Consider the following 15,745-nt stretch of genomic DNA (forward strand, 5'->3'; position numbering starts at 1 on the left):
TTATTAAATTGATCCCCCAATTGAACTAACAATTAGTGACTTAATGCAATGTTAGAAATAACTTGAAATATCCAACTCTTTTGGCTGCGTTTACAAACCCTGATCAGCACTAATGGACTACCTTACCTGAGTTAACATTAGGTAGTCCTAGATTAGTGTTAATTGATGCCTGTGCAGCCAGCCATTTCTACAAATAATTCAAATGCTCTGATTAGACATTTTATTCATTCAATTGAGGGTTCAATTCGTAATTTAAAGCTCAGTTGGAACACAAATCAGCAAACACTGGATCCTCAGGACCAAGATTGGGAAACACTGTTTTATGTAACTTGCTTCCTATATTGGTACATACCTGTTAATTATTATGAACTACGTTATTACTGTGTTTATATTGTTATTATATAAACTGCTTTCCTTGTATGTCAACTTGGATAAAGGCCTCTGCCAAATTCATGTTAATAAATTAACATGTGTTGTATGGGAAAGTATTTGAAGTCCATTTAGCATTTGTCACATATTTGCATTTGTATTTAGTTTGGTAGTAAATGTATCACATTTGCATTTGTATTAAGCAAATTCGCAAGAACATTGACATTGCCACTGGTTTCATCAATTTCCTGCTATCTGGAAAACACAAGTATGCTGTGATGGGGTGCCAGCTTGCCCCTATAATTTGTGTTGTTATTATTGTTATTATTTTGTTGTTTTTATTATGTTTTATTAGAATTCTTGTTTGGTTTGGATCGGCAGGGAGGGTGTTAAATTCCTCTTTGCAAAATACATGTGTGGATGTGGCTGGAGCCTTAATTGTTAATTATTGGCTAATTGGGCTCCAGCCACAGACCATAAAAGACAGCTGTAACCCTTTGTCTGGGAGTGTGGTTTGGAGTGCTTTTGTTTGAGAGACACAGAGTAAGTGTTGTCTGTAGAAATACTTGTTTAATCTGATTTATTTTGTTCCAGAGTTTTGTTTGAAACCTTGTGTTTAGCGTTTATACCTTTTGTTTGGCCCTCGTGTTTGTTTATTTGTGTTTTTTATCAATTAAAATATTTTTGTTTCGCTGCATTTTCTGTCTCTGAGTCTTCCCTCTGCGGCTATCCTGCCACAAGTGGTGTTAGAGTGGGATAGCGCCCCCTGGAGACTTGGAGCGGAAGTGCAGTTTTTTTTTTTTTTTTTTGGGGGGAAAAAAAAAATGGGCAAGAAGAGCAAGCAGCAGCAGAAGCTGCAACAGCAACAGCTGGAGGACCCAGCCAGCTTGTTCCCGTGGTCCTCCTGGTGCAGGAAGGAGGACCATCGCTGACGGGCATGTCCAGAGAAGCCACCAGCTGACTGGTGTGGTCGCTGCGAGGAGGATGGGCACAACTGGGCCGGATGCCCCTATGCGCCGGCCCATGCATCAGCAGCAACACCGGCAGCTCCAGTGCCACCGGGTTCACCCTCGTCCCAAGAAATTTGGGATTGGCTGATGGATGTGGAGGGGGACCTCTGCAGCGACCTTCCACTGACTACCAACGCGCTGTGGTATCAGAGGAGCCGGCAGCCTTTCCCCTGCTGTCGGAGGAGCCGGCAGCCTTTCCCCTGCTGTCGGAGGAGCCGGCAGCACTACCTGCACCGCCCGGGGATGCCACACACGGACTGCCCAGGGATTCCTGTATTGGATCACCTGGGGGTCATTTGTTGTTGACTGAGGAGTTGCTGGGGCTGGAGGAGCCAGCCTTGAAGTTGCCAGCCTTTTCACTGCTGCCGCAGGAACTGGCAGCAACACCAGCCCCACCGCCCAAGGATGCCTGCTGCTCTGCTTTGCCAGGGGGTTGCCTGCTGCTCTGCTTCGCCCGGGGGTTGCCTGCTGCTCCGCTTCGCCTTTGGTCGCCTCTCGAGGGTCCCGCTTCGCCTGGGGTTGCCTACTGCTCTGCATCGCCTTGGGAGCCACCAGTTACAGAGTACGAGGGAGAAGTGGAGCTCCAGCTGCCGCCTTCATGGCCAGGGGCTCCCCTCCCGGTGGGGAGATGGGGAGGGGGGTGGGGAGGTGAGGAGACTACCTCCACCACCCCTGTTCCACAGACCGGCGCCTGGGGGTCGGATCCCTCAGCCTGGGCTCCCGGACACCTAGGACCCATGCTTCCCTTCGTCCGGGACTTTGGGACAAAGGAGGGAGGTGGCCGTTGGGCCCAAGTGTGCTGCGCACAAGGGGGGGGGGGGGGGGGTGGTGGATGTGATGGGGTGCCAGCTCGCCCCTATAATTTGTGGGGGGAGGGGGTTAAATTCCTTCCTGCAAAATACATGTGTGAATGTGGCTTGAACCTTAATTGCTAATTATTGGTTAATTGGGCTCCAGCCACAGACCATAAAAGACAGCTGTAACCCTTTGTCTGGGAGTGTGGTTTGGAGTGCTTTTGTTTGAGAGACACAGAGTAAGTGTTGTCTGTAGAAATACTTGTTTAATTTGATTTATTTTGTTCCAGTGTTTTGTTTGAAACCTTGTGTTTATACCTTTTTGTTTGGCCTTCGTGCCTGTTTATTTGTGTTTTTTGTCAATTTTAAATATTTTTGTTTCACAGCGTTTTCTGTCTCTGAGTCTTCCCTCTGCGGCTATCCTGCCACATATGCTCAAAACCATAACCATCAAATTTAACAATGGAGTCACCCATACCTTTCAACATTTATGCTCAAAGTTTGAAATCATGGATAGAGTCTACATTGTTCGAGAGCAGTTCCCAGTCATTGGTGCTCATGCAATCACCATTCACAAATGTCAGGGGATGACTCTAAAAACAGTTATGATGGATCGTGGTAACTCCATTTTCTCCTGTGGACAAAGTTTTGTTGCACTTTCCACAATTACTTCCTTAAGCGGTATCCACCTTGACCCCAGCTGCATCTACACATGTCAAACTGCAGTTGAAGAGTACCACCGGCTCAGAGGGATTTATTGTTCGAAGTTGAAAAGCTTGAAGGAGACTAACACGCACAAGGGACACAAGGTAAAAGATCATGTGCATTTCATTCACCGAGCCATCATTAATGTTCAGGAACAGCAAAAGCCTCAGTCTTCTAAGAGAACATTGCACTTACACATCCATTCAGAGGCTTGAGCAACCCCAATTTCACCTCATGCTATGCAAATGTAACATTGCAGTGCCACCTTCACTTGCAACCGCTGAAGGATTCATTAAAACACAGTCAACAAGAGGCTATCAGGAGCTTTGTTCATAAATAGGATCACTTGCCATCCACTGCGTCTCTAACTACTATGGATATTTGTCACTTCTTAGGAGAGCCTTTCAATAGAGGTGAGGAGCAACATGTTGCAGAGTTTCTCACCAAATTGTCTGAGATTTGTCCTGAAGTATCTTGCATGGTTTCAGTCACAATAAGTCATGACATTCTATGTACTACATGTAACTACTGCTCATCAAACCGAGAGGTGTTGCATATTTATCCTCTACATGTACTTGCTGGTACAGATTCTATGTGTTTGGAAGAACTCATTTATAGAAATGACAAACGGGCAATGATTCCTGGTAGCAAATGTAGGCAATGCAAAATGTCTCCAATCATGAAACGTGAACTTATTCAATCAGCAGGGAGACTGATTGCAGTCCAACTTATGCTTTGGGAAACCAAACCAGACCGCACCCAAGTGACACAATGCTAAGTTTACTGCTGTGAAGAAGAGCACAATCACTGTGGACAACAGGAATTACCAATTAGATTCCATTATCATACACCAAGGACATAATTTTACTTCAGGACACTATGTGTCTGTTCTTGCTGTGGGTGCTACTGGAAAATGGGTGCATGCAAATGATGCACTTATTGAAGTCAAACCATGGTCAAGAAATGCAAACGAAATGTATATGGCATTTTATGAAGAGATCTAATGCTTTACAAATGCCTTAGCCTAACTTCATAACACCACTATATCAAGGAGAATAATGTTTTTTCCCAGCATTAAAATGTGTTAGTATACTAATAAATTATGGATATGTACCTTTTGAACCATTTATAACATTGTAGTTTTGTACCTATGTAAATATCAATATATCAATACCTACCAAAATAGAAATATTGTTATAATGCTCTTTGTATGACTTGATGTGACTGAGACACACACACACACACACACTCTAAGACACACACAGACACACTGAGACATACACACACTGAGACACACACACACACACACACACACTGAGGCACACACACATAAACTGACATACACACACACTGAGACACACACTGAGAAACACACGCACACACTGAGACACACACCGAGACACACATACACTGAGAAACACACACACACTACAACACACACAGTCTCAGTGTGTGTGAGTATGTCTCAGTCACTTCAAGTCATACAAAGAACATTTCAAGTGGTTTGAACTTGCAACATGACGTTCTTGAAGAGCACATGACCTTAGCCCGCTGCGCCACTGCGCATTTCAAGTGGAGCGATAAAGTGGGCATTTCAAGCGAAGCGATCAAAAAAAGGCGCCAAGTTAGAAGCAAGAATTGTGTGAATCTTGGGCCCCGGCACCTTTCCAATTGTGCCTATTTGCTTGATGCTTGACAAGATTGGCCTAATTGCTTCTCCTAACTTGGACTTTTGTGTTTGATATCACCCCTTTAAACGGCTGTTGCGTTTTTCTAACTTGTTTTTTTACATCTGTTTTTGTTATAGATAAAAAGTACAGAAGAACTGGGTCGTGAATTCATTTAAAAGTAACCCTTAGTACATGAATCATAGTTAATGTATTGTTTTAATCTCCCCAGAAAATATTATTGTTTTTATGAAGAAACAGAAATAAAATGTAAATGTTAAAAAAACATATCTTTATTACAATGAAGAAACTACATTGCACTGAAATAGATGCATGCAAATTCATTAAAGCAGTTGTTTTACTTTATAAGGGCAGCAGTGTGGAGTAGTGGTTAGGGCTCTGGACTCCTGACCGGAGAGTCGTGGGTTCTGTCCCAGGTGGAGGACAGTGCTGCTGTATCCTTGAGCAAGGTACTTTACCTAGACTGGTCCAGTAAAAAAAAACCCAACTGTATAAATGAGTAATTGTATGTAAAATTAGTGTGTAAAAAATAATGTGATATCTTGTAACAATTGGGGGGAAGCGAGGGCATATACCAGGAGGATTTGGGAGAACAAGAGTGTGAGAGAAGGTTGTGTTCGGGGGAGATTGAGTGAGAAAGGTCAGGGTAAATGAAAAACTACTACAATAATTTATTTTCATTTTCAACTCCCAGTTCCCTTTCCCTCCCTTTATGATTTTATTTTGTGATTATTGAATTATTGAAAAAACTAAACGGCTTGAGCTTTCATCTACTCACGGCTGCAGTCTCATTTCTGTCCCAAAAAGAACCCGAAATGCTACAATATATTGATAGACATTACATAAGAAAATGGGATGTCCTTTTTTTGGAATACCATGTTCCTTCTCAAAAATGTGTTTTAATATTATAGTTTCTTCATTGTAATAAAGAAATACGTTTTTTTAACATTTACATTTTATTTCTGTTTCTTCATAAAAAAAAAAAAAAAAAAGTTTTCTGGGGAGAGTAAAACAATACATTAACTTTGATTCATGTACTAAGGGTTACTCTTAAATGAATTCACGACCCAGTTCTCGTGTACTTTTTTATGGTAAACTGAGCATGTATGATTTAGAAACTCGGCAGTCAGCTGATCAGAATATCCCAAAAACTGTGCTGAATTCAAAAAAGCAAAGCGGTCGAGAATTTGGGACTTTATCTAAACACCAAATTGGCAAAGTATTTCGGACATCTGAACCCAATCGTCCCAGAATTTGGGACGTTATCTGAATACCAAATCGGCCCCGAATGTTGGACAAAAAGCAAAGCGGCTCAGAGAATGAACAGTCTCTATGTAAAACTGTGATTACATTACAGATAAACTAACGAATCATGTGACACAACTGTAATAGTGGGCACGATATATATATATGAAATAAAAATAAATCACTCAAACGATTATAGATATATTATTTGAAAGAAAAAAAGTTGATCAGCACAGAAAGCCTAACATAAGCATAACATGACAATTTATATAAAGTAATAGTCGCCCATAGTTTGTTATATTAGTACAGCAAAATACCACATTATATTTTAATTGAAAGATTCTGGAAATAAACTCTCTCTCTTTCTCTCCGGTCACAATGCCTCAAGCTTTCCCCACTCGTGTTGACGTCACATTCCTGTGACAGACAGGGACCAATCAAAACGCGAGACTGTTATGCGGGTCCATCCCAAAACACGGGCCCGTGTCATGGTACCTAGCAAAAGCTTGCTTCTCTTTGTGGTCAGTGCTGTATTCTCTGTGTTTAACATTATTATAAATTAGTTTTTAGTTTAGCAACGTTAAGCTGCATTGTATTTTTAATGTCATGCAAGAAGGAGTGTGTGTGCTACTCGGTTGGGGGCAATGCTATAAAAATAGTTTGACTTACTTCCTGTTTATATATACGCCATTTGAAATCGTACTGGACTGAGTTTTGTTGATTAAAAAAAAAATATATAATAATAATTGTTTGAGTGTAGGACGACAACTGCTTTGAAAAGTACAGCTCTTATAGTGGCTGCTGTTTTCGCAAAAAAAGGTTAACAAAAATGTATTAATTTGATTGTGGACAGTAGCTTAAGGTATTGTATGTGATGTCTAGTTATAGACTTTAGTAAAGTACTAAATATTTTAAAATACTTTTCATTTTATTCAGTAACGTAGGTGTGTGTGTATATATATATATATATATATATATATATATATATATATATATATATATATATATATATATATATATTAGTACAATAATTCTTGCATTTATATAGTACGCTGTACTCCCATTGACGTCTCTGTTTAGTAAAGTCCGTTTGAGATACACATTAAGAACATAGAGGAGCTATGACTAGATTCACACCACTGATGATGTGATGGACACAGATAAAACCCTCCGAGTTCCACTTTAGAACCGACCAGTCGATTGATTTTATGCCACGTTTCCATCTGCACCATGAAAGCAGTCTCTAAAACTCATGTCTCTTGAAACTCATGAAACTGGTGTTGCCGCTGGTTCAATGGACAATCCAGTTTGCAACCAAACATTACACTAAAGCCAAGGACCATCTGTATCACATTTTTGTATAATTGCTATTTATAAATGAATTCACCAACCTCCATTATTCAGCTGACAGTATAAAATAGCCTTCATGTTCAGCCTACGTTATATATTTTTTCAGTGTGAGATTTAAAATACACCTGTATTGTCCTTCGCATTGGATGCTCATTAAGTAAATTTCATCATTAACACGATATGGAGAGGTGTGCCCCTAACTGGGGCTGACAGAGTCCCAATTGAAATAGATTTGATCTTGATTTGCTGCTGATGGAAATGAAATCAGTCCTTATTTCAAATCACTTTCAATTCAGTTCCAGTGGTAAATGGAAACATGGCTTTATTTTATTGTTATAAGATATTAGTGTATATTTATTACAGTGTATATTTATCACAGTCTATATGTATTCATGTTATGTTCATATTTAGTCAGGAAAGGCCTTTTTACAGCAATGGACAACCTGGATTGCGCAATCTGCCTGGATCTGTACAAGACTCCAGTCACCATCCCCTGCGGACACAACTTTTGTATGAAGTGTATTTCTGAGCACTGGGACAAGGCTGGCAAAGAAGAGAAGGAGAGTGCCTGCCCGCAATGCCGTCGAAGCTTCCAGTCGAGGCCTGAGCTAAAGAAGAACATCGACTTGTCTGACTTGGTGGACAAGAAGCGGAAAGAAGACAGTGTGAAAAGCCTGGGGCCTCCTAGTGTTAGCAGAGCGGCAACAGGGCTGTGCAGTCGGCACGGCAAAGCAATGGACCTCTATTGTGAGGTTGATAAGATGTGCATCTGCTGTGCTTGCGTCATCAAGGAATGCAGCACACACAAGAAGGTCCTGGTGGAGGACGAGAGAAAAGGCAGAGAGGTACAGTACAATGTCTTATTTCAGCCCATCTTGATATTACAGATCTACGCTTTTTTTAACAAGTTTATCTGTAGATCTCATTGTTAGCTGATCCTTTTTTTTTTTTTTTTTTAATTTAGTCGTTGCCAATCAATTTTTTTTTATTATTTTCTCCCCAATTTGAAATGCCCAATTATTTTTAGGCTCAGCTCACCGCTACCACCCATGCGCTGACTCGGGAGGGGCGAAGATGAACACACGCTGTCCTCCGAAGCGTGTGCCGTCAGCCGCCCGCTTCTTTACACTCTGCAGACTCACCGTGCAGCCGCCTCAGAGCTACAGCGTCGGAGGACAACGCAGCTCTGGGCAGCTTACAGGCAAGCCTGCAGGCGCCCGGCCAGACTACAGGGGTCACTGGTGTGCGGTGAGCCGAGGACACCCTGGCCGACCTAACCCTCCCTCCCCCGGACGACGCTCGGCCAATTGAGCGCCGCCCCCTCGGAGCTCCCGTCCACGGACGGCTGTGGAATAGCCTGGACTCGAACCGGCGATGTCCAGGCTATAGAGCGCATCCTGCACTCTAGCAAGTGCTTTTACTGGATGTGCCACTCGGGAGCCAGCTGATCCTTTTTAATGGTTGTTTTTGTGATGGGTCATTTCATCATGAGAATGAAATAGACTTTACAAGAAGTATATTCTTTTTTAGAAGTTTCCTGCGATTAACAAGATTATCTATGTATTGACCCTGAATAGGCTTTAACTAGTTTTTAGCTTGTCTGAAGAATCATAAATGCCAGCCCTGAAGTGCCATCCTCATGCCATTCAAATCTTATGACAAGTTCACTTTACACATAGGTCATCTTGTCATATGACTTGAATGGAATGAGGAAGGCTGCAGCGCCAGCACCTAGGATTCTTCAGATAAGCGCAAAGCCAGGTAAAGGCAGATTTAGAGAAAAAATGATTTTTGAGATTGTCATAGATGGCTTGAGTGGTGCGTGTGGGTGGTACCGTCTGACCAGGAAATGAAACCAAAACAATAGAACGTACAGGGCTAAATTGAACGCAGTAGCGCTCAGCTTTTTATTAGACATAGTTTAAACAAAATACACCAAGGGATCTCTGCCCAAAGTAAAACAAAACACAAACTATAAATACACTTTTTTTATAATTTACAAGTACCTTGTTCGCTGGTTGGTAGCATTTACTCTTACTCTCCTTAATAATAATAATAATAATAATAATAATAATAATAATAATAATAATAATAATAATAATAATAATGCAAATGATAACAATAATCATACATACATAAAATACACACAACGGATGGGCACCCTGTCACAAGATGCAGAACCTCGAACTATATACTGGAATAGTAAAATACATTTTAAAAAGACATTTTGAAGCTTCTATCTTTGTATATACTGTATATATAAATGACGTGGGAAGCTGGCTATTTTTTAATTTAAATAAATACCAGCATGCACATTAAAATAAAAAAATAAATGTTCTTCACATGCCAGTGTTATGCTATCAGACATTATACAATACCTACACAAGTTACAGAAACAACATATCTTTCAAGTGGAGCATATTTAGGATACCGTTGCAGTTGTGGGACAGACTGCATATTACTTTGTTACATTATCTATGTATGTATGTATTTATTTATTTATTTATTTATTTATTTATTTATTTATTTATTAATTAAAGAGGAGATAGTTATCTATTCAGGAATACCAAGATATTTTGCGAGCTAGTAGTCTGTAGTTATCCGGCAACAAACTCCTCTTCCCCAGTTTTACTGGGATTGAGGATAAACTTATGGAGCGTTGCACGTTTTCCTCTTCCTGGACTACTGTCCTACTAAATATCTATCCCTGAATAGATAGCGATCCATGTTCATATACCTGTATTGGAGAATTATTTTAACATACAATCTGTCTCATAGGTGTAGCAGTTATATATTTATTGAACACTTAACTCTAATCGAAAACCTTTATCACTAAATATCTGTACAGTCATACCCACAATTGTATCATTTATTACAATATAGAATGACTGGTTGGTATATATGTTCTTCATTTTACTCCAAATCTGGGTTCCTGAATGAGTGACTGGCAAGACCAGTACAACACTGAATGTGATACCAGTCTTGATACAAAATGAATGTCTTCGGTCTATGCTATATGTAATAAATACCCTGTTTTTTGTAGACAAAACTGATAAAAAACAGCAAAAAAGTGGACCTACAGATTGAACTGACTGAAAAGAACATTGCAGAGCTGAAGGAAAACATTGACACAGCAAAGGTATTTTTACAATTCACTCCAATGTATCTTGATCTGCTTTGTAGACGAGAGGGTAAAGTACTTCTAGCTCATATAATTACCTTTGTAGTTGCAGTCACGCATGCATCAATTTGATTAACATGTTGCAGCCGTCATGTGGTATGTGTGATGTGGTAGAACATAATACTATTATACTTATGAAGTGAGAGCAGGTCTATCAAAGCTCACCCTATTCCTACTACTGTAGCTGAGTGATCCCAGAACTTTGTCAAGCAACAACATGGTTTGGTAACTCATAAAGGTATAATAAGAAATTATTCTAACCCTAATTTGTTCTAGGTATGAACTGATTCTGTTCTCTCAACCTGTCTTTGTAACTCATACCTCTAAGCCCAGGGATTTCCCTGTGCTTTGCTGGACTCTCTTCAAAGCCACAAACAATACCACAGAATACATTCAGTCCTCATCAATGTGTTGAGTCTAAAGTAGATCAACTAGACTAACAGCATAAAAAACATAAGAACATAACATGTATAATCTTGAAGCTCGTCTGGTTCCTAGTAGATGATTGATCCCCCCCCCCCCTTCACTCTGTTCTTCTCTGCCCAGGCATTGTCAGAGTGCACAGCAGAGTGGTTGTCTAATAAGTTCTGCCAGCTGCTAAAGAATGTGAAGCAGTGCCAGGAGGCCATGGCACATTATGTGGAGCAGGAGAAGGGGAGAGAGCTGAGCCGGGCTGAGGAGAATCTACATCAACTTGAGCAGAGTGCTGAGACACTGAAAAAGCATCGGGAACAGACTGAGGCCCTGCTCAAAAAACAAGACGATGTCCAATTTCTGCAGGTAGTTTGGGGACATTTGGGACTACTGGTGTATGAAGAGGAAGGTAAACGTAATACTGTTTTTTTAAGGAGGTTTTGTACAGTTCTTTTTTTGTTTATTTACAGACATGGTGGTGGGTGAACGTCACAGACATACTTCTTATTAAAAGAAGAGAGTACGTTAAAAAAAAGTTACAGGTCTAGAGTTAGAGACTGATCGTGGGACTGACCTCATGTATACTCAAGCAACCAAACTTTGCTTTGCTCAGATACACATGTAAATTATATGACAAGGTTAACCCACAAGATTGTCATGCCTTTCACCTCTGGGGACCAGGATTTCAGTTCAGTTCAGGTCCTATTTATTGAAAGGAGAATGTCAATGTTACAAAATGAGAAAAAAATACAGTACACCCTCGCTATAACAAACCTATTGGGGTCCAAGCCTTTTGTTCGTTATATCGAAGGGGTTGTTATAGCAAAAGGACAATGAACGATAAACTTTTGGAGTAAGTTAATGAGATGAGATTGTGAATAAAAGTAGAATTACATGTGCCTGTTTGTCTCATGTATGCAATGTTCTGTCTCTGCTTTGTCCTATTCGTTAAAAAATTAAAACGCAGTACAAAAAGCAAAAAATCCCGAATTGAAGCTAAACTTTTATTCAAAATCAATCTGACACGAATCGTTTCAAAGGGCACCAAATCTTTATCCAACATGCAAGAATCCCAAACTGAGTTTTTATTCCAAATCAACCCGATATGAAAAGTTCATCAGATCTTCAAGTTTTTTGTTGTTTTTTTCTTTAATCAATTTTGCTATACGTCATGGTTGCTGAACAAGCCAAAAAAACAGTGCTTTTTGACAACCTATATTCACGACAGAGATATGCCTGCGTTACAGCTTTTTTCAAACGATTAATATGGTTTCCAGCTTTGTTGCAACATGAAATGATTTTAGTTTTGGAGTAAGACAAAAGAGTTGACTTCGCTGCGGAGGTGGCATCCCATGCGTACAGACCGCGATGTTGACAGTGTGTGTTTATAGTATCTTTTTTTAATTTATTTTTTATTTCGGGTCCAGGGTCCAGGTTTGTTATATGAAGGGCATTATAGCGAGGGTGTACTGTACCTTCAGTGTGCTGAAGAGAACTGGGATGCTATTACTCAATTGTTTGGTTCTAGTTTTGTAAAATTAACAGCTATTTTACCTGTTTAAAAAAATAAGCGTTAATAAAGACCTGAGTAAATGCTTTGAAAAAATGCCCAATGTCCAATATGTTCTCGCTATGGCATTTGTAATTATTTTGTATTTTGTATGTGAATTAACCATCATGCACTTCCAATGTAATTGTCTGACACAGGCCGGGGTTTGCTAAAGCTTGTAAGCCTTGACCACAGCAATATTTCAAATGCCTTATGGCTTTCACGCCTTTTTTATTTGTATTAACATAAAATCCAGAAACCTTCACCTGACTATTCCCATAATTCCATACAGGAGTCTCAGTTCATTGAACAGCCACCCTTGAAGGAAGTTCCATTGACTGTTACCTTGGATTTAGATGCTAAAATGACTGCTGTGACTGACATAGTATCCAAGATCTCAAAACTGGTTTTAGAGGATTTACAGAAAGTGACGTCTCCTGCTGACACACAAGAAGTACAAGGTATGGCAAAGCCCATTGGTATTTAACAGCACTCAGTACTTGCTTATTCCAAATAAAGCAAATGATGTGGTTAGGCCTGCAGAGTTGGAAACTCACTGTATCATGTGCCTTATCATTGGCTTCATACACGGTACAGAACTGTATTCTGTGATTCTTTTGGTTAAGTTTTATCGTGGGTATTTTACGAGAAAATACATCCTTTTGTGCAAGTTATTTTACAAAGCTATCACAGGCTCAAATCTTAGAAATCCTTTGATGTTGTGACTTCATATTTGCAGGTTTATATAAACATTTCATGTTATTCTGAGGGCGATCAGAACATAAGAACATGTACGAACAGGAAGAGGCCATTCCGACTGATTTCTTTGTTCCAGGCTAAATAGATTCAGTACTTTCAGCCTATCTCTGTAGCTCAGTCCATTAAACCCTGGGATTAGTCTGGTTGTTCTTCTTTGGACTCTCTCCAGGGTCACAATGTCCCTTTAGAACTATGGTGACCAGGATTGGACACAGTATTCCAAGTGCGATCTCACCAGTGCATTATACAACCTCATTATAACCTTGGATTTGTAGTCCACACTCTTTACTGTCTTTTATAGGTTCATGTTATTTATCCATTTGATATCCTCAGCCCTTCACTCTTTCTTTTTATTGTTGCAGTTTCTCCAAAGGAAAAGCGGTGCACTGAAGACATCTCTGTGAATCCCGCTGTCTCCACCAAGTCTCCCATTGGGGAATGCTATCAAGCACGTAAGTGTTTGTGTAAAACAATCATTGACATGGCAGTGATTTGCTTTTGATCCAGCCACACCAGTAATAGCAGGTCCTTTACCAGCTTAATTACTGGATGTGGTTGTATGTGAGCCACTAAGGAAAATGACACATGCTTTACTGTGTATTTTTCTTGTGTTGCAGATTACCGCCCACTTTCCTTTGACCCCTACACAGCCCATAACTACATCAGGCTATCATGTGAGAACCACAAAGCAGAACACAGCTCAACAGGGGTGCAGAAGGTCCCTGCACACAAGGCCCGTTTCGAGGGCTGTTGCTGGCAGGTGCTGTGTGCGGAGGGGCTGGAGGGTGGGAAACACTACTGGGAGGTAGAAGTCTCCCATCCGTGGGTCTACCTGGGGGTGGCCTACAGCTCCATCAAGAGGAAGGAGAAGGACAAACAGTGGTATCTGGGTATGAACAAAGAGTCCTGGAGCCTGCAGCTGAATAAAGGCTGCTGCTTTGCATTGCATGGTGGTAAAGAAGAACGGCTGGGGGAGCATGACTACAAGAGAATTGGCCTCTTTCTGGACTACCCGGCAGGCACCCTAACCTTCTACGGGGTGGGGAGTAAACTGAACCACCTTCACACATTTCACACCGTCTTCAGCCAGCCGCTCTACCCAGCCTTCTGGATCGGGGAGGGTGTGAGTGTCACACTCTTATAACAGACAACGTGGGAACTGTTTCTTCTAGTTTTTGATTTACACTGCAACATTCATTAAAGGGGAGTCCCATTAGGGATTTTTTTAGATGAATTATACAGCATATCTGCTTGCAATTACAAATAAAACATCTTTACTGTTCTAGCTGTCCAAATGTTGTGACCAATGCTGCAGGTACGATGAATGCTGTACCATTGCACTCTCATGTGCATGCAAACTGACTTTTTTTGGTGGCATAGAAACCCCGATGGCTCCATTGAAACATCAGAATCAAAAACATTTCTTTCTTTCCTAAATCCTTGTGTGGATGCTTGAATGCAATCAAATTCGAATACAGACCAGACAGAAAAGTTATTGTAGAAAAAAAACAGATGTTTTTAAACCGGACAAAATCAAAGGATCTGATTAGAAGTCACCTCTCTAATTCACAGAAGTGTTGTTTTGCTTTGAAAGGTATTTTTATTTTTAAACTTGGAACTGTGGGGGAAACCACCTGTTTTAATACTCAAACATTAGGCACACACTCCTTGTTGGGATAGTGGGCTGAAGAATACTCTTGCGGGTATAGTGAGGATTACCATTGTTGGCATTTATATCTTAAATAAAAGTGCCCACTGGGCTGAAATGCAACTTGTGGCTCTCTCTCGATGTATTTATTTGAAGTTATTTATTCAGGACTAGTCTACTGAGATGCAAACACCTTGTTGTCTCTGTCAGCGGATGCCGCATTGTCATCTATAAAAACATGATGCTATTGTTCTTTTAGATCTTTTGTGGTCATTATGTCAGAAATTCATGATGACTGCCAGTTTCTGTATCCTACCTGAACCTATGGCTTCTTAAATTTTTTTTATTTTTTTTTTAAACCTTTCTACTATGATACTGGGCTTGAAACACACATCTACGACCCTATGCAATGGGTAAAAATTCAGGATGACTGCCATGTTCTTTGATAAATCATGTCAGAGCTATAAACCATACATTAAAATATTGTTGCTAGGATTCTTTTTTCCCATGTTTCTATTTTTTATAGATTTCTATTGTGCACTTCTGTTCCTTTATGGGGAGGTCACATGCAGCTTTTTAGCAGAAATGTCATAGCAGCCATAAACTATGATATAATTGGGAGTGGCGCTATATATTAGAGAGAGCTTACAAATGAAACCAGTGGAAAAGGGAGAAACCAACAGGCCATCTGGGTCAAGGTAACAGATTCTTAACACAAAAGGACACTAAGAGAACTGTCAAACGTAGCATCAACTATCAATAGCATAAAAAGCAGGTCATCTACATTCACTATGTACAAAGAGATAGACTGAGTAAGCAACCCCGTTTATTTTAAAGAAATGATCAAAATGCATGATGGAGGTCTGCCACTATGAAATATGGGTAAACAAACTTAATTTTAAAGAAGGTGTATTTTTTCTTGTTATATACTTTTATGTTTCATGAAAAACCAATACAGCAGTATTTGAACTAATATGTTAGGGGGTTATAAAAATAAATAAATAAATTAATTAATTAATTAATTAATTAATTA

The 15,745-nt window shown here is 40.1% G+C and overlaps 1 protein-coding gene across 2 annotated transcripts; it reads left to right on the forward strand.

Annotated features, from left to right (window-relative positions):
- Positions 1 to 6,223: 6,223 nt before the first annotated feature.
- Positions 6,224 to 14,835, forward strand: LOC117424798 (E3 ubiquitin-protein ligase TRIM65-like). Of its 2 annotated transcripts, none has more exons than XM_034041505.3 (7): positions 6,224 to 6,332; positions 7,573 to 8,006; positions 10,205 to 10,300; positions 10,889 to 11,122; positions 12,598 to 12,766; positions 13,427 to 13,516; positions 13,682 to 14,835. In XM_034041505.3, the coding sequence occupies exons 2-7, from the start codon at positions 7,596 to 7,598 to the stop codon at positions 14,206 to 14,208; spliced, it is 1,527 nt and encodes a 508-aa protein (XP_033897396.2). In that variant the 5' UTR covers positions 6,224 to 6,332; positions 7,573 to 7,595; the 3' UTR covers positions 14,209 to 14,835. The 2 variants fall into 2 exon arrangements, with proteins under 2 accessions (XP_033897396.2, XP_033897397.2); XM_034041506.3 differs by having other exon boundaries at positions 6,251 to 6,332; positions 7,594 to 8,006.
- Positions 14,836 to 15,745: the final 910 nt, after the last annotated feature.

This window comes from Acipenser ruthenus, chromosome 19, assembly GCF_902713425.1.
Source record: "Acipenser ruthenus chromosome 19, fAciRut3.2 maternal haplotype, whole genome shotgun sequence".
Taxonomy (NCBI): Eukaryota; Metazoa; Chordata; class Actinopteri; order Acipenseriformes; family Acipenseridae; genus Acipenser; species Acipenser ruthenus.

What these genes read in the sequence shown, in the direction of transcription:
- LOC117424798 (XM_034041505.3), top strand. Translation starts at nt 7,596, where the DNA reads ATGGACAACCTGGATTGCGCAATCTGCCTGGATCTGTACAAGACTCCA. An exon ending in ACGAGAGAAAAGGCAGAGAG is followed by an intron (nt 8,007 to 10,204) that starts GTACAGTACAAT and finishes TGTTTTTTGTAG; the next exon opens with ACAAAACTGATAAAAAACAG. An exon ending in TGACACACAAGAAGTACAAG is followed by an intron (nt 12,767 to 13,426) that starts GTATGGCAAAGC and finishes TTATTGTTGCAG; the next exon opens with TTTCTCCAAAGGAAAAGCGG.